General features: G+C 44.7%; 2 protein-coding genes across 3 annotated transcripts in view; both read right to left on the bottom strand.

Moving 5' to 3' along the window:
• The window catches only part of slc7a7 (solute carrier family 7 member 7), a 10,255-nt gene extending 2,654 nt beyond the window's left edge, over nt 1-7,601 (bottom strand). Inside the window, exons 1-5 of one of the 2 annotated variants that reach the window (XM_023396811.2) lie at nt 7,393-7,601; nt 6,738-6,794; nt 4,749-5,383; nt 1,505-1,630; nt 1,182-1,326 (exon numbers count right to left, since the gene is read on the bottom strand). In XM_023396811.2, coding sequence (XP_023252579.1) covers nt 1,182-1,326; nt 1,505-1,630; nt 4,749-5,241 — 764 coding nt within the window. In that variant the 5' untranslated portion in view covers nt 5,242-5,383; nt 6,738-6,794; nt 7,393-7,601. The remainder of the gene's footprint in view (nt 1-1,181; nt 1,327-1,504; nt 1,631-4,748; nt 5,384-6,737; nt 6,795-7,392) is intronic. The other variant, XM_087171258.1, reaches the window with a different exon arrangement.
• A 2,487-nt stretch (nt 7,602-10,088) lies between these two features.
• si:ch211-212k18.5 (uncharacterized) lies at nt 10,089-16,948 on the bottom strand. The gene is made up of 3 exons (XM_023396738.2): nt 16,654-16,948; nt 11,527-14,915; nt 10,089-11,370 (listed from the first exon to the last, which is right to left on the bottom strand). The coding sequence occupies exons 1-3, from the start codon at nt 16,727-16,729 to the stop codon at nt 11,140-11,142; spliced, it is 3,696 nt and encodes a 1,231-aa protein (XP_023252506.1). The 5' UTR covers nt 16,730-16,948; the 3' UTR covers nt 10,089-11,139.
• Nucleotides 16,949-17,845: the final 897 nt, after the last annotated feature.

The following is a 17,845-nucleotide window of genomic DNA, read 5'->3' as shown; positions in this document are numbered from 1 at the left end:
GGGGGGGGTTTGTTTGTCACTTAATCTGCCTGGGAACTCCTGGGAGAAGCTTGTGATCCAATCACATGTGTAGTCTTTGTTCATTTGCTCAGTGTCCGGTTGTGGAAAAGGCTCAAACACCCCCCACAGACACAGATACACAGACACACACACACACACACACACACACACACATACGTTCAATGTGTTTTCCTAAAGAAACATCACAACAAACTGTGCATTGTTTGCTACTCAACAGGTTATCTGTTATTGATTATTGACTTTATCCTGCAGCTTTATATATCTTTACAATGCACTGGAAAAAAAACTTTTTTTTTGGCTTCATAGCAATAATCTCATGAGATCCACTGTAACTGTTGTTTAACAACAAATAGGATGATGTTTGTAGATCCACTCATAGATTGTGGAAATGTTTTATTAAATGTTAAACTATGAATATAATGACTGCATATTTACAAATATGAAGTCAAATGCAAAAGCTAGTGTGAGTGATATACCAACATGACGTAACACTTGAAGCTTGAAGGTGATGATCAAAATGTGAGCTTCAAAATCCAAAGCTTTGCCCTGCAGCACTGTGATTAGATAAGATATCAATTTGGGAAATACAGTAGGAGAGTATTTAATGGCACCCTTCAGGATTTCTCTGTGTTTTTAGTCAGTCTAGCAGCATAGATCCACTTTGGTCCAGAGTAAAATATCTCAACGACCTATTAGATGGATTGCCAGGAAATTTGGCTCAGACATTCGTGATCCCGTGAAGATGAATAATATGATAATTTTAGGTTTAATCTGCTGCACTATTATCAGTTCACTTACTAAACTAATGAGACTTCCAACAGCCTCAGCTGTGCTTTGCGTTTAGTGCTAATAAGCAAATGTTAGCGTGCCAACATGCTAAACTAAGATGGTGAACATGGTCGACATTATAGACCCTAAACATCGGTGTATTAATATTCTCACTGTGAGAATGAACTGATGTTAGCATTTAGCTTGAAGCAGGACTCAACTCTCTTACTGATCTGTGGCTACAGTGGTTGTGGTGGTTGGATTGATGCTGCTGAGGCTATATTAGCTGAGAAGTCCTATCAAAGTGAATTATCACTGTAGGCTGTATCAACACCTCGATCCCAAACAGGCTGTACTGTTGTCCTGTTCACTTTATCTCGTGGCCTCCTCACCTCTCTGGGTTTTTGATCTCCTCTGTGACAAAGTTGAGGGTGTCCCATCCAGAGTAGGAGAACAGAGCCGAGTACAGAGCCAGAGCAATGCCCCCCGGGTCCTGAGACGAGCCATCGAAGAGGCCCTCGAAGTTCTGAGTGTGACCTGAAAAATACCAAAACAATGATTTAATTGTCGTAAATTGACTTGAGGAATCTAAAGTTCATGGTGTCATCTAAGTTTCTGTATTGCTCTAAGCATTTGCTTTAAAAATGTTAACATTTTAGGATATCATGGCAAGATTAAAGATTAAAGAGATAAGACTCATTGAGAGAGTCCGCACCTTGTCCGATCTTCACCAGGCCAGTGATGATGACAGCAATAAGAGCGATGACTTTGGCATAGGTGAAGAAGTCCTGGACCCTGGTGCCCCACTTCACATAGGCACAGTTCACAAAGGTCAGCAGACCTGAGAGAGAAGTTCATAAATATCCATTTGTTACTCATACTCACACACACACACACACACACACACACACACAGAAACAACCCATTGCTGTGTAAACTGGGTGTGTGCCAACATGTTTCCGTTTGAGAGTATGGCTGATTTAAGGAAACGCTGCTGCTGACTCAAGCAGACTAGCCTGTTGTTTTTCAGATGAGGAAACAGCTGAGTGCAGCACATAAAACCACACACACACACACACACACACACACACACACACACACTCACACTCACACAGTCATACACATACAAGGCAGCACAGGTACAGTCGTGGAAGTGAGACTAACTTAAAGGGCTGTAAACAAGAGTTTATGAGCAACTGATAGGAAAAGTTGTCTTTTTATTTATTGCCCTCCTTCACTTTGAGCAGCTTTGATGTTCTTGGAAAACGGAAAATGTTTTTTGAGACTTATCTGTCTCTGGCGTCTTATCAGCACACGATCCCTCCTAGTTCATAAATGTGGAAATAGCTGGGCACATGATGTCTAGTCAACTCGAATTATCCAGTTGTTAAGGAGCAACAGTGATACACTTTAAACTTCTTTTAATCAGTGTGATACATTTCACTTTTACCCTTTAAAAAAAAAACCTCCTTCAGATGAAAGTATTTATTGTGTAAATCCTCCTCCTGACTCTACAAGTCTTGTCAGCACTGATTAAACAAATTCACCTGCAAACAAGCTGAGTGGACACATTTTATCTACACCAGAGTCACAGCTCACGGCGCTCCCGCTCACTTATCGCTCCACACTGACCTCCACATCAGCCAGGCATTTAAAGAAGAGACCAAAACAGGATTGCATCACCGCCTTCTCCTCCACACTGACCACCTCCTGCCACAGTAAAGGGAGTCGAATCATAACACTATCATCTTCCACCACATTGACAAGTTAGAGGATCATAACAAGTCCGCTCCCGACAGGACGCCCGGTCAAACACAATAAAACACAGCGCCTCGGACGGGGGGCGACCAGCGATGAGCGATGGAGAGGGAGACTGTGCCACACAGAAGTGGGAGGCGTGGTGTGTTGACAGTGAAAGGCTAGAAGGGTGGGAGGTGTGAGATTGGGTTAAAGAGGCTGACTGACTGGTAGCGGAAGGCAAACATGGTCCAGATGTGAGGTGAAATGGAGATCTTTAAAAACTCATTCACTTGCTCACTAACTGTGAACTCACGTGAGAATGCAAATCCACTGCTCTGGACGTCAGCTGCTAAAAAGCGTTCAATCTACAGATAACGAATAAGAGAATGATGAGATCCTAAAAAAGAAAAAAAAATGATGTAGATTTGGTTCCTTCATGATTACTGCTGTTGGATACAAACTTTATTTTTTGTGGAAGTTAAAGTTTTCATTCTGTCTCATGAGTTGAACACCCAGGGAGCAAAATTTTCGCTGACTTTCCCGCTTCATAATTTGACTGGAAATGAAAATGAAACACGCTTTTTCTGATGCGTTTAAGATCGCCTGAATGCACCACCTTTACAGTACCTAAGTTACATTACTCACAAACCCCATTTCTGCAAAGAAAAGAAACAAAGACATGAAAGGAAGACTCTGAATAAAGATTTTTACTTACTATTCAAGTGTTTTGTCTTTTCAAATCAAAATGTCTAATTGTTATTACTAGGTAAAGCTTTTTACTTCAGTTTTTTGACTTTCTAATAATGAGATACTAAGTCAAAGTCCTGACTTATTAAAACAAAATTATTAGATTTTAAATCAAATATGAAATAAAAAAATAATTTACTAATGTGGTGGTTGAAAGTTTTGACTTAATATATGATAGGTTTGACTTACGAAGTAGTAACTGAAACATAGTAAGTCAAACCTATCATAATTCTGACTTACTATCTTATTATTTTAACTTTGACTTAGTATTTTTATTTTCATCGTGCAAATTTTTTCATATTTTTTTTCTTTTTCTTGACATAAAAGAGCTTCTGTATATTAGGACCAACTTCTGCAGAAGCTAACCTGCTTTTTCGTGAGAAGTTCTAACTCGAACTAACAAAAAAATAGGATGTAAAAAATGAAGTTTTAACAATAACAGCATGACCAAAAGCTTATTGTAATCTCACCTATATTCATATAAAATTGGGGATACAGAGGAACAACGGATTCCCAGGGACCTTCACTGACAGGAAGCAGGTTTCGTTTGTTTTAAACTTCACTCCTGTGCTGAGCTGTCAGTTGCCCGTTAGCCTCTCAGGTCAGAGTGTCCTCGCAGTGAGGACTTTACCTCACAGCTATCAGCACGCGCTGCACTCCTCTGAGCACTGCTTATCGGAGCGTGGCATTAAGTGTGTATGTGCTTGTATTTAAGTGTGTATGCACGGCTGCCTCTCAGGTGGGTGGGTGGATGAATGAGCAATATTTATCGCAAACGAGCACAATATGTATATTATATATATGAATATCGGGGCTTATCTGTGATGTGTCGCCTTGATAAGATCTGTGTGTGTCTTTGGCTTCTTGTCTCTGCAGCTGGTTGCCTGAGTGCTGGCATTTCTTTGCCTCTAGAGTTGTGCTCAGTTGCCTCGGTGAGAAGTCTTGTAAATTTCTTGTCGGTTTGATTAAATCAGTTTGTCAGCTTAGCGCTCTCTCAGTGACATTGTGTTGTAGTTACCTCAGCAATTTGAGCCGCACCCATACAGAAAGTTTACTTCTACATTTATGAGGAGTTTCTTTCCTGTACCAGATCAACAAAAAAAAAAAAAAAATGCTATGACTAAAGTCCACACGTGAAAGACAGCTGGGAATCATTGCTCTGATATTGAGTAAAATGACTTTTCCCCTTATTCTTCCTGTGTTTTGCTCAGTTCCTCCTTCATCTGATGTAGGAGAGTCTGTCTGCTGCAGACCTGCTGACTTCAGCTGTTGTGTCACCATTTTTCACTTCTCTAGTGTCTAAAGCTCACATGCTTTGTCTAAGATGTGAAACCAACAGGGGCTATGACTCACTGAATCTATAGGTCACTTACTCACTCATACACTGCCTCATCTGTCTGTTATTTCACTCTCGTTCTGTCACGCATGTCACACACAAGATACACACTCACACGCTCCAGATGTGTACTTACATATGCAAGCAGCAGCCAGCAGCCTGTTGGCCACGTATGGAGCTACACAGGTGGGGAAAACGGGCTGCACCATGTAGTTGGAGAACGTGATGGCTATGACGGCCTGGCTGGTCGGCTCGATGATCAGCAGCGACGTCCACAGACGGATGAAGGCCAGGAAACCCCCGAAGGCCTCCAGGATGTAAGCGTAGGAGGCCCCCGACTTGGTGATGGTGGTCCCCAGCTCAGCGTAGCACAGGGCCCCGAACACAGAGAAGATCCCACCAATGGTCCACACCACCAGAGAGAGGCCGTAGGAGGCGCTGTGGATGAGGACGCCCTTTGGCGAGACGAAGATCCCCGAGCCGATCATGTTGCCCACGATCAGGCAGACCCCGTTCAGGAGGGAGATCTCCTTCTTCAGCTTCATGGACTCCTCAGAGTCTTTGGTCTTCGCAGATGGAGGGCCGCCATTAGTCGCCTCTTGCGTTGGGGCGGGGGTGTAGTCTGCCATTGTTCGTGTTTTGATAGTTTATTTACCAACTGAAAAAAAAAGTGTGAGACTGTTTTCTATACAAGATTTCAGTTGCAGACAAAGAGTTTTCTGTCTTGAAGTGAGACTTTTCCCTCAGTTATCTGTGATCATCTCCTGCCATCTGTGGAGGCAACACACAGAGTCATATCAGTGATGCTGTTACCATGGAGACCGATTTGTCATAGCATGCGCACAGCAAATACTTGGTGTTGTTTCAACCCTGTCCAAATTCAGTCAAATAAAAACATATTTACATGCCACTGGCACTAAAGTAGGAAAAAATGTGCAAAAAAACATAACACGACACCAGTGTGGACACTGTCTGATTTGAGAGCAGTTTTGTGGATTGGAGAGCCATTAGAGCGAACAGCAAATGGCCTTTTAAGGTTGAGTGTATTGACAGAGAGAAGGGGAGCGGAGCAAACACGCCGCATGCCTAAAAACACCAGTTCTTCATTAGTAACCTTAAGCTAAGCAAGAATTACTGACGGAGACAATCTGCTTTGACTCGTAGCCATCCACCTACACGCACACACACACACACACGCACACACACACACACACACACACACACACACACACACACATATGCAGAGTGTCAGCAGTGTGGCTGGTCCAAAGTTCATTATCCTCAGCGCGTATTGAGTTTGATGATGCGACAGACACACATTAGGCAGCATGTTCAGTCACCTCTCTGCACGACCGGCTTCTTTAAGTCACTGTCACTCTGTGCTTATAGGCTCTAACTTGCCACGATCTAATGCCCAAACACACACACTTACTATGTGTCAGTCACCTTAAATTTAATTAAATGTTAATGATAGTGTTGAATGAGAAAGAGTTTGTCGTCAAGGCCAAGTTTGTAGTGATACTACACAAGGGTTTTCAACAGCTGTCGTGAATCTGCTCTGTTGAAATGTACGTTCGCCTCAAAAACACAAACTTTTTGGGGTGATTTACGCCAAAGGATCCAGAATATATTTAGATAAAAAGCAAAAGTTTAGATGTAGCTGTCGCATCAAGGTGACTTCAAATACTATCTGTAAGTTTTCCTACCTCGACATTTAGAAAATGTTTTTATCTCAGGTGACTTTTCACCTTTAAATCGCCTAAATTGTCTTCTGAGCTCCTCAAGCCTTTATTGATGAGCAGAGCCAGACATGGGATTGATTAAATGACTAAGAAACAGTGGCTTAAGATTGTATAAAAATGGAGCCAATACAAGAACCTTGAAGACGGATTTAGATAGGAAGAACAATGAGGTGTTAATTTGTAAAAAAAAAAAAAAATAAAAAATTGATCCTAGGATGGTAAACAGATGACACTAAATAAGTAGATATGAAAAAGAGCCAGGCGGGGAAGGGATCATCAAAGTGAGAGAGATAAGAGCACAAAAACATACTTCACTGTAGATGTAAGAATTCAGATTAGAGACAAATGTGAAGCTTATGAGAGTGAATGAAAAGTCCAAATACCTTGAGGCAGCAGCAGCAGCAGGAGATCAGCAGCACGTGGGTTCATGAAGGAAGTGACTGCGAAGTGAAGGACAGTAGATTGAGTATCCATGCATGTGATTAAACGCGTGCCGGAGACACTGAGAGGCGAGGCTCTTGCAGAAAGAGAGAGTGCAAGGTCCAAAAGCTGCTGATAAAGTAGTCCTTCATTAGTTATTCAAGGTTACATCCTGGATCCAGAAAACCCCCCTTCAAACAATGGTGTTTTTTTAGTGATTAATAAAGCACTGATCAACAAGTAACATTTTATTATCATGAGGATTTCCTTTCTTTTATGGGAGTTTAAATTAGATGTGAAAAAAATGGCTGAGATATCATGGGGAGGAATCACCTGGTTGCAGGATGTCCAGCTCCTACATTACCTGTACCACTGGAAAAGGGGGGTTCTCTGATTTGTCACACAGGCTAACCCCTAAAACTCCTCAGATCACTCACTGGATTAGACTTTAATGATGCATTTTCTAATGCTCAAAGACACTCAGATAGGGCTGAATGACATTACAGGTTAATAAATGACAGGCTCGAGCTTGGAAATCGGTGTTGGGAAGATGCAGTAATGTACAAGCAGCTGTTCTGGGGAGGTGGCGGCGGGTGAGGGAGAGAGAAGCTGGCTCACCTTCTCCAGGCGCCTCTCAGCGCCGTTTGGGTCCTCTTGTGTGTCCAAAACGCGCAGCAGCAGTCCTCGGTGAAATTATGTCTTCACCTCTCCGCGCCTGTTCGCCCTCTCATTGTTCTTTCTCCCCGTTTCTCTCGGTTGTGAACCTTTCGGCGCGTCTTCCTCCTCCTGTTTTGACTGTGACTCTCTGTTCCTGCTCTGCGCTTCTCAGCTGATGCACTTGTGGCTTTTTATGTACTTGTGGTTTCCAGCGCTTTACTACCAAGGAAACGAGTCAGGGGGAGGGAGGGGGGAGGGAGGGCAGAGAGAGGGGTACTTTATTGGCTCGCATTGTGTCTCCTGAGTGACTTTCTGAGTGAAATTATGGGGTTTAATTAAATTATCACACACATCAAACAGGTGTTATCATTACCGATAGAGGGACGTGCGTGTTTAGGGATATTATCATGCAAATACAACACCAGTTAGTTTAGTGAACTCTTAGACCTGTTAGGTGTCTTAAGTGATCCTCCACTGATGTGAGAGTAGTCTGCATTTATAAATCTCAGATAAATAAATCACAGCGGAAATAAAATGCTCAGGACATGCTGGTGAGAAAACATTTTAAAGCACCAGTTATATTGCAATACTATCAATGATTAAAATAAGTTCAATTAACTAAACTCAACAGGAGTAAAGCTGATGTTCATTATTTGTGAATAATTAAATGTGTTGTCAAATACTTGTGCTTGATTATTGGGAAACAAAACTGTGGACCACAGCTCCCTCTTGTGGATTTAAAAAATAGGCCTACTGAAGGAAATAGACTTAGCCTATTATAATGTGTACTTTTATCCAGAATATTTACAGTGATCTTATTATACCTTTTAAAAAATATAAAGTTCAAGAATAACATGTAATGTCAGTTGATAGCCTTTTTCAGAATCCAACATTTAGTTTTAGTTCACTTAACTTCTGTGTAATCAGGAAGTCTCATTGAGGTCTACGTCTATTTTACTAGAGAGAAATGGGAACAGATTCATGACAAGACAATTTCAATCAATATTCACACAGAGATGCCAGTTCAAACAACCACAATCACTATTTTTTTAGATAAAACAATTTAAATATCAAGAAGTTGAAATTAAAATGTAAAGTCCCTCAGGAGGAATCTGTTCTATGAAATTATTATTATTCCCTCAATTTCCTCCAACTGGAAGGTAAAATACTTCTAGTCTACCTATTTATCTACACATGCTCCTCAGTGTTTTATCCCACAATTAGATTATACAACTGGTAAATTAATGAACACATATCTGCCTATCACTCCATTGTAGTGTATTATAAGCTATTTATTAGAGGTTTATATTGTACGTATAAATGCTTACGGATTAAAGTAAGTTTTTATGTTTTACAGATTTTTGCTTTAAAACAAAAAAGATCTGATAAGAGGATGATAATTTAAAAAGACATAGCTATTGTGTCTCTAACTGTTCTGGAGATGTAGTCACATTTCAGTTAAATGGCTGTTAATCACCCGAAAGTCAAATTAATTAATGGCTGATGGGGGAAAAACAACTTCTTTGTCTTCCAAATGGCTGTCGTTTGTTCAATAATAGAAGGGTAAATCTGCAAGTTACATGACCTTTAACACCCTGAGAAACTTTTGTCCTTCCTATTGAAGATGACTGATGTCCACAAAGAGATGATTAATGCTTATTGATGAGTGATAAACATGTGACCAAAGTCTGCAACCATCACCGTCACACCTGTGGACTTTTGTTTGCAACTCCCCCTCTTTGCTTCTTCCTCAAATTGAAAACTATTAAATTGACTTTTTTTTTGTCTTTCTTGTTTTTTTGATTGAGACACGTCCCTTGTCGCTCACGAACGCATGTGGACAAACTTCTCACACATGGCTCCTTTCACTCCCTTTGTCCCGCTTTCTGCCCTGGCCATTCTTGTCCTTGGTTACCGGTTGTCATGGTTTCGGGAGCCCCTGTAGGCTAAAAACTGGAGGGATTAAAGGCGGCCATTTTGGGGACAGCTGGGCCAGGTTGGTCCTTGTTGCCCCCTGTCCCGCTCCCAGTCACTCTGGGGGGAAGAGGGGTGGCATTGTGTGAGGATTAGAGCTTCCTGTGTGTCAGCTCATTACATGGGGTGGGAGGAGGCGGGGGTGTGTGGGGGGGTACAGGGGTGAGGGGGTGAGTAGAAAGAGTGAGGGAGAGAAATGAAAGAGAAAATGAAAGAGAGTGCGTATGAAAGAGAGTATGACACAGAGAGGGGAGAGAGAGGCAGGGGAGGGAGGGAGAGAGAGAGAGGGAGGTGGCGGCCTCTACAGCTGCACCCTCAATCACACTCATACAGGCTCTGATTATCCTTTTCACACACACATACACACACACACACACACACACAGTACTGGGGAACTGAAACATATTAAAAGACACTGAGGGCAAAAAAAAAAAAAAGCAGAATTAAGAGACAGCTAGCCCAGCGCCCCAGACAAAGGACCCCCCGATCCAGACACACCGAGAGCTGGAACAAACACGAGAAAACTGAGCGTACATGCAGGCGCACACAGAATGAGAGTCATGCAAACAGAATACTTAAACAGATAAATGAATTCACAGAGACACAGGCTTAAACTGCAGACAATAAATACAAAAACCTCCCAGCCCTAAAAAAAAAAAACACAGATGAGCAACAAACAGGTCTCCTCTTCACATCGCCATTGTTTTATTTATCTTTTATACATCACATGGGAACCATGGGAACATATTTTGTCATTGCTACAAAAAAAAAAAAGGTTTACAAAGGGTAAAGCAAAGCATACAAATACTAAACTGGGCTAAGCAGGAATGCAGTGAGTGCAGACAATTTCTGCAGGAGCAGAAAACTCTCAAGTGCTTTGAGAGAGGAGAGTGGGGCGGGGGGGACAAAGGAGGGGGAGTTTTAACGGACGGGGCTCATCCTTGTTGTCACTTCAACACTGCAGATCAACAACAAGAAAAACCATTTACAATCATCAGTATGGATAAGGTCATTTGTTGCTAGCAAAGGTTACAGCTATAAGTACGGGACTGTTCACAAAAGTACTGATAATCATATAAACACAATCATCGCCATAATCATCGCCATCATCATCATCAGCATCATCATCATTGCTAGCACGTGTTTGCTCCAGTTGATGTTTCGGCAGCACGGGACACAGTGCAACTCACAGTGCAACTCAGCACATCAGAAACATGCGTTCAGCAGCATCGCATTAAAAACAGGAAAGAAGAAAGGAACAATAAAAAGGCAAAAAAACATAACCGCAGCTCATATTTACAAACACTGGCCATTATTAATTTGGCCTATTTTGGTATGGAGTACTTTTTGTAAAATTCTGGATCCTCCACTTTTTTTTTTTTTTTTTTTTAAATCAGCTTATACTGGTTTGATATTATACAGTATGTGCTGAAGTAGATGTCAGCAAAAAAGCGCACACAATTAATTCTCATCATGACAATGCTGTGAAGTGTGTAAGATAAGGCCTCACTGTGGTCTTTGAAATACAAAAATACATAGCTAAAATACTACATTCAAAAGTCTCTTGTATTGGTACTACAATATAAACTACATCTAGCTGCTTAATACAAAAGGTAAACATGATATTGAATTAATTACTCTAAAAACAAATCTCATTCTATTAAAAAAAAAAAATACATTCCCTTGTCAGGAGCCTTTAAAAACTGACTGCAGCCATTCAGCAATACTAACTCTCTACACAGTAGTGTCCATAGGCTCACCCACCACCTCAGAACCAACACTGACTGGTGGAGGATCTGTGCTGTCACCTTTCTCAGGGGATTTAGCCAATCCCTGCTTTTCATCCTGCTGTGTCGGGGTCTTATTGGCTGAATGTGAACTGTGATCCTCTGCAATGTCATTGTCATTGGTTTGAGCCTTGGAGGGGGTACTGGTCAATGCTCCAGGGTGAGTTTTCATATGTCCCTGTTGATGAGAAAAACAACACAATAGCCATTTACTCCAGTCCGAAAGTACAAAATCTCACCATACATGCCATAAAAATACATCACCATTCAAATATCTTCATGTTACAATATTGAAATCATTGACTCTGGACTCAGGCACAGTGTTAACGCTTACCTTAAGTCCACTACGGCTAGCGTATGCCTTTCCACAGTGGGAGCAGCTGTAGGGCTTGTCCGGGCGGGGAAGCTGGCTCTGTGGTGCTGGTGCTGGGACAGAGGGCTCTGGGTCCTCTGAAGGTTTTTCTGGAACAACATAACCCTCCTCCATCGGAGTGTCTTTATTCAGCTCTGGATCCAACGCTGGCAAAGGCTCTCTGGGTGTGGTAGTCTCACCCTTCCCACTGCTTTGGGCAGAATCTCTCTCCTCTGGCCCCTGTGATACACTGCCACAGGCCTCCTCTGCTTCTGGGGTAGCTTTGGGGCTGGCAGGAGGGGTGAGTGCAGGTAAGGGATTTTCCGCTGGGGGTTTTGGGTTGGAATCAGGGCTAGTCGTGAGCTCATCTGTGGAGCAGGCTTCACCATTATTAACCCCTCTTTGCAGCGTATCATTTTCTACCCCAGGCTTTGAAACACAGAGGGAAAGAGGGGTGTCATCTGCCTCTGCATCTCCATTCACTACAGCTGAATGAGAACTAGCTAAGGGTGCTTTGAAAGGGCTGGTGCTGCCCGGGTCAGCGTGAGTCTCCTCCTCGGAGTACATGGAGCTGTTCACGGGGCTACCATCAGCTAGGGCGTTGTCTCCGGGACGCAGGGGGTCCCCGGCTCCTGCTGAGGGGGGATTACGGGTCAGGGGTGGGCTAACACTGGGTGTTGAGCCCTCGGATTCCTCGGTCTTCACAGAAGTAACATCAGAAGCTGTAGATTGCTTAGACGTGGACCCTGAGTTGAGCACATCATTTGGAGACTTGGAGCCTGTTGTTAAGGCCAAGGGAAGGAGTTGTTGTTGGGCTTTAGATGGCGAGCTGATGGAGTCATTCTCGCCATCATCGAAGACGGCACTTTCTGTTTCTGTGCCATCCTCAGGTGGCATGTCTTCATCAGGTGGTATTTGCCCTCCTAGGTGCAAGCGAATGTGGTGCTGAAGAACCAAAGCATTGGTGAACTTGCGTGGGCACAGTGGGCAGGAGTTCAAGGCACGGGCATTTGGCGGTCTTGCACGGTGAGTGGCTAGGTGAGCCCTAAGGCTACCTTTTGTGGAGAAAGAGCGACCACACAGCTTACAAGGGAAAGGACGCTCTCCCAGATGTGTAGCCTGGTGCAAACGCAGAGCTCTAGGGCAGCTGAGGACACGCAGGCAGACACCACACTGGTTAGCAGCCTGAGCTGTGGGCAGGGAGGGAGCAGTCGTGGTGGTTGTAGTTCCCGAACCTGAGACTCCCTGGCCGGTCACAAGTCCTATAGCATTGGCACTTGGGCTCAGGCCGAGTGCAGCCAACATTTCCCTGCGATAGGCACTGGAGGTGGTGGTCAAGTCATGGCCGTGTGTGTCCCCATTGGCTTCAGCATGTGTTTGTGCGGAGGTGGAGGAAGAGGAGGCAGAGGAGGAGGCTCCCTGTGGTTGCTTTTCAAGCTTCTGGACCAGCCGTTGCAACTTGGAGGTGTCTGAGGTCTGGGTAGAGGTGGTGGGAGAGGATGAGGAGGGAGATGAGGTTGATGGTTTAGGGAAAGGTGGAAAGGGGAAGGGTAGTTGATGAGGGGAAGTGAGGTGGGAGGTGGATGGGTGGCCCGGGGGCCGGAGAAGTGCAAGGTGATGAGGGGAAGTACCTCCAGGGAAGAGAATCTTGGGGAGGTGGGCCAATTGGGAGTATGGGGAGGTTGTATGGAGGGTAGAGTGTGGAGGTGTGTTTTCATCAAAACGCTGCTGCTTTGCTCCTTTAAACTGGCTTCCCAAGGAGGAGGAGGAAGATGAGGAGGATGAAGAAGACGGCAGTACGGTGCTTGATGCACTGGCAGCAGCTGCAGCTGAGGCTCTGTTTAGCTGTAGCAGTGAATGGGCTGTGGACAGCAGCGCCATGTCCACCGAGGGGGGCAGAGGTAGAGAGGAAGGTGAGGGCCGAGCGGACGCACCAGACAGGAATCCTAAAGCCATGTTCTCTGTCATTCCAGGAATGCTTCCTTTCACTCCATTAAACGGCTCATCATCGTCAGCCCTCCGCTTTCGCCTTCTCTGGATGGCGCCAGGCGCAGATCCACTCTGCGTTTGCTCGGACAGTGCTGGGGGCAGCAGGGAGAGGGACAGCTCTGGGTTCTGCTCTCTGTGTCGCAGGAAATGAGCTTTGAGGTTCCCTCTGGTTGTAAAACGGCTCAAGCAGACTGGACACTGGTAGGGCCTTTCACCTGTATGTGACCTCAGGTGGATCTGGAGCGATGAATCACTGCTCAACACTTTACCACAAAAACGGCAAACATGCTGAGGGCGTCCTGCTGAGGAGGCTGAGGCGAGAGAGGAGTTGGGCTGGAGGTCCTGGGAGTGGCTGATGGTAGGAAGGGGTGGCGTAGCAAAGCTGACACCGTTGCTGTGGCCGAATGAGGAGGTGTTAGACGATTTCTCATGGAGGTAGCGTGGAGGTAGGCCCAATGACAAAGACAGTGGGTGCAGGGAGGCAACAGAGGAGCTGATGGTTGATGAAAGAGAGGAAGAAGAGGAAGATAATGAGGAAGAGGTAGAGGAGGATGAAGCTCTGCTGCCATTAATGTGTGAAGAGCCTGATTTGGAGACGGCTGGCTGGGGAAAGAGGGAAGATGGAAGGCCTGTCAAAAGCGATGAAGCTGAGGTCACTGGAGTGGCAGTGGAAGGGTGTGTTGGCGATGAAGATGCTGCTCCTGTAGATTTCTGGTTGCTCTCTGCACCACTGGCCTGTGCATCATTATCTTGGCCAAAAACAGCCCCTCCAAGCCTCAGCACATGCCTGCAGATCTCCTCTGTGATCTGCATCTGGTGGATTTGCCTCTGCTGTAAAACCCTCAGCTCCTCTAATAGCACCGCGAGGGTTGGAGGCACCTGGAACTGCCCCTGCTGCCCCGGAGAGCTGGAGGACTGCTGCCGACCTGGGCTGGAGCTGTCCCGGTGAGGCGGCACACATTGAGAGGACATTGAAGAGGAAGAGGAGGAGGAGGTAGTGGTGGTGGCCGAACTGCCCATCGGTGGAGAGGTCATGGTGGAGTGAGAGTTTCCTTGGTGGGACAGGCTGTGGGAACCTGAGGTTTGACCCAGGGGAGGTGGCGAGTGAGTCTGGGAAGACAGCGAGGGGTGAGGAAAGTCTGGGGACAGGGAAGAGTGGGTGTTGGGGAGGGAGGTGGTGAAGGGGGCAACGTGGCTGGGCCAGTGGGGAGGAGGCGAGCTCTCGCTGGGTAAGGAGGGCGCGTGGAGCCCACCAGGGGATGGGCGAGGGGCCAGAGGCGGCTGGCAGTCTTGGAGAGAGGTGGGGGATGAGGAGGAGGACCCCGATGATGTCACTTCAGAACCCAGAGATGTGGACGGTGACTTCATTCCCAGGTGGTCATCTGAGGATTGACAGATAAAGAACAATGGTAAGAACTTTTTAAAACTTGAAAACCTGTGTGTTTCCTTTCAGGGGCATTATTACGCAATATCTCCAATATCCGTTCAGATATCCAGGTATGTAAATTCATTTAAACTTTCTGCTTCACACACAGAGTTTGTTTATTTCATTGTTTCCAGTTACTGTTTACAAATTTAGTTTTCAAATTTGTGTGCAGACCAAAAGATCGTGTTTCAGCTTCAAAAGAAATGCCTGCTAGGAAATGGCCTTGAACAAGCAAATAAACAAGTGGAAGAAACTCCGCAGTCTATGAGTCTTTGTAATGTCTTGTCTCAATCTGTGCTCTCTGCAGCAGAACTTCTCAAACATCTTGCACACACAAAAAAGCTTACAGACCACCTTGCTGCTATGGCAACACATTTTAGAGGACAATGGGCATCACCAAGACAACCCATAACCCCTCTTAACCCACCCCCTCCCTGTAGCAGTTACGTCTTTCATCTCCCTATTCACCCTTCCCCCCTTACGTCACAGTGGAGGTCAAGGGTCAGGCCATGCTAAGGGTTCTGGGCACTGTCCAGACACTCTGATTGGTCAACTAATCTGACCTCTGCCGCCCAGGGGTCAAATTCTTTCAGAATCTTGAGCACAGAGTGAGAAAGAGTAAAAAGAAAAAGAAGGGGGGAGGGTAACAACAATGGAGAGACAAACTAACTATTCCCTCCTGGAGAGATATAGTGATGGAATGAAAGACTGTACCTCAGTGAAATTCCTTCCCTCTGACTTATAAACAAACCTGAACCTGCAGGGGACACATAAATATGTGAATCTAAAACCTTCACTTTCATTTGTGAAAGTTTACCTGCAGAGACTTAAGTGCATGCACTTGAAGCCCAATAGCCAATACCACACAGTACAAGTGCGAGAGCAATCACTCTATCCCCTCTGAATCTTTTTTTTTTTCCCATCCATCTGAAACCCCCCAACTGTGTAGGAGTATACAGTCAATAGGGCTGGGGAGAAAGAGGGAGAAAGAAAGGGGAGGGAAGTATTGAGAAGGTGGAAAATGGGGGGAGAGGGGTGCATAAGGAAGAAAAGCATGGACGAAGAGAAGAGAAGAGAGAATAGAAGGGTGGAAGATTAATCTTTACCAAAAACACTGCCTTCCCTTCCCCCCACCCATGCACCTTATTGCTAACAAATAAGAGAGTGTTCCATACTAATCAAAGACCTCCAGCAGTCAGCGCTGAGCAGCCTGTTGGTTTCCTAGAGGACGCCCAGCACATGAAAATGGCCACAGATGTATGTTAGTTAATCCTCCTCTATTCACTTCACAGGGACAAGTTTATTGGCCCCGACCAAAGTGCCTGAGGCCTCCATTTAGTGGGGCCCATTACAGTGAATGAATAAGCAGGGGGGGTGTCTTTAGTTGACAAACTTAGATCTTAAACTTTTAAGTCTGTTAAATCAGGTGCGTTTGTTGGAATGTGGCCATGCATACATAAACTTATGAAAATCAAAGAGGAGCCACACATAAAACATGCGTGTAAATCCAAATATTTGCTTTTGTAAAGATCTTTAAAGATTTCTTCTTTTTTTTAGACTCAAAGTGAATTCCACATGCAGTGATGAGCACCAATAGGCTGTGTATGTAGGACATCCAGCCTCTCTCTCCCTCTCTCTCAAAAAAAAAAGCCAAAGACAAAAACACATGCACGCTTGTAAAGATGTTTTCTTACCGTGAGATAGCAGCCTTGGGCCACCCGGATCCGAGTTAACAAGATGCTGGGGTCGCTTCTGCTTCCGGCGTGACATGATTCACGGCGACTCAGACAGAGAGGGGGGCATCCGTCGGTTGAATGGCACTAGGCACGTTTTTGCGCACTTTGACGCGCTCCTGAAAGCATCCAAGCATCCAAAGTTCAAAAGTCGCGCAATTCCCGCAAACTCGTAGATTTAAAAAAAAAAAAAAAAAGGAAAGAAATTAAATATTTGTATAAGCAGTTTTAAATGTTGAAAAAGCGGTCTTTCATGGAAGAAACACAAAAAAAGGAGGACATGGGTGTGGGAAATCCGCAGGTCTGCACCGTGTCATATGAATCTGCCGTGAGTGCGTGTGTGTGGCTGTTTTGTAAAGTCTCTTCTCCCCCAAAAAACTTGTCCAATTTGCGCCCCTCCTCTCTCACTGCTGCCCCGCTGCATGCACATACAGGGAACACACACACACACACACACACACACACACACACACACACACACACACACGCACACACGCCATACACACAGAACCACTCCTTGTTCTTCAATGATATTTGCATTTCAATGGCGTGTAACACACAGCCTCCCTGGTTCTCTCTTTCTCTTTCTCCCCAGCTTTATTTTTCTTTACACACTCACACAGCAGCTATAAACTTTCAATGAAACATGACAGTGAGGTGTCAAAGCCGTTGGATGCCTAAAAACAAATTAAAATGGGCGAAAGAATCGGTTGTTTGTTAAAGGTAAATGTTTTAATCATTGCAGGAAGGGAATAAAATGAGAATGGGTCAAATTAAGAAGTAAAAACATGAGTAAAACAAGTTTAACAGGTAAATCAGTTGACATCTGTTTAGGACCTCCCAGGTGTTCTGTGTTTATTTTGTAATCCTCAGCAAGGTGAGGGAATAAAAAGTAAAATAGCTATGATTGACTGGCAGGTGGTTTCCTTCAGCAAGAGTCAAAAATCCGTCTTCCCAGCGGAGTTATTCTGCCAGCTGAGGAGTGCACAGGCGATATTTCTGCTCTTTGATTTCTATAGGGCCAATTATCAACAGCAGTGCAGTGAGTGGCTGTTGTGTGCAAGTGGGGCCACACAGCCATTCCACATGCACGCATGTATTTCGTGTGTTATCACCAATCGCATAATAAACTCCCCCGACACCACCCCCCGCC

This window comes from Seriola lalandi, unplaced genomic scaffold, assembly GCF_002814215.2.
Source record: "Seriola lalandi dorsalis isolate HSWRI2012SDOR001 ecotype SW California unplaced genomic scaffold, Sedor1 jcf7180002054983, whole genome shotgun sequence".
NCBI classification, from domain to species: Eukaryota; Metazoa; Chordata; class Actinopteri; order Carangiformes; family Carangidae; genus Seriola; species Seriola lalandi.
Note: the sequence above shows the minus strand (reverse complement) of the source record. Positions and strands in the feature narration are given on the sequence as shown.

Bases quoted from the DNA above. Each gene is read 5' to 3' on its own strand.
- si:ch211-212k18.5 (XM_023396738.2), bottom strand. From the start codon at position 16,729: ATGTCACGCCGGAAGCAGAAGCGACCCCAGCATCTTGTTAACTCGGAT. The intron at 14,916-16,653 runs GTAAGAAAACAT...GTCAATCCTCAG, and splicing joins CCCAAGGCTGCTATCTCACG to ATGACCACCTGGGAATGAAG. The intron at 11,371-11,526 runs GTAAGCGTTAAC...TCTCATCAACAG, and splicing joins CTAGCCGTAGTGGACTTAAG to GGACATATGAAAACTCACCC.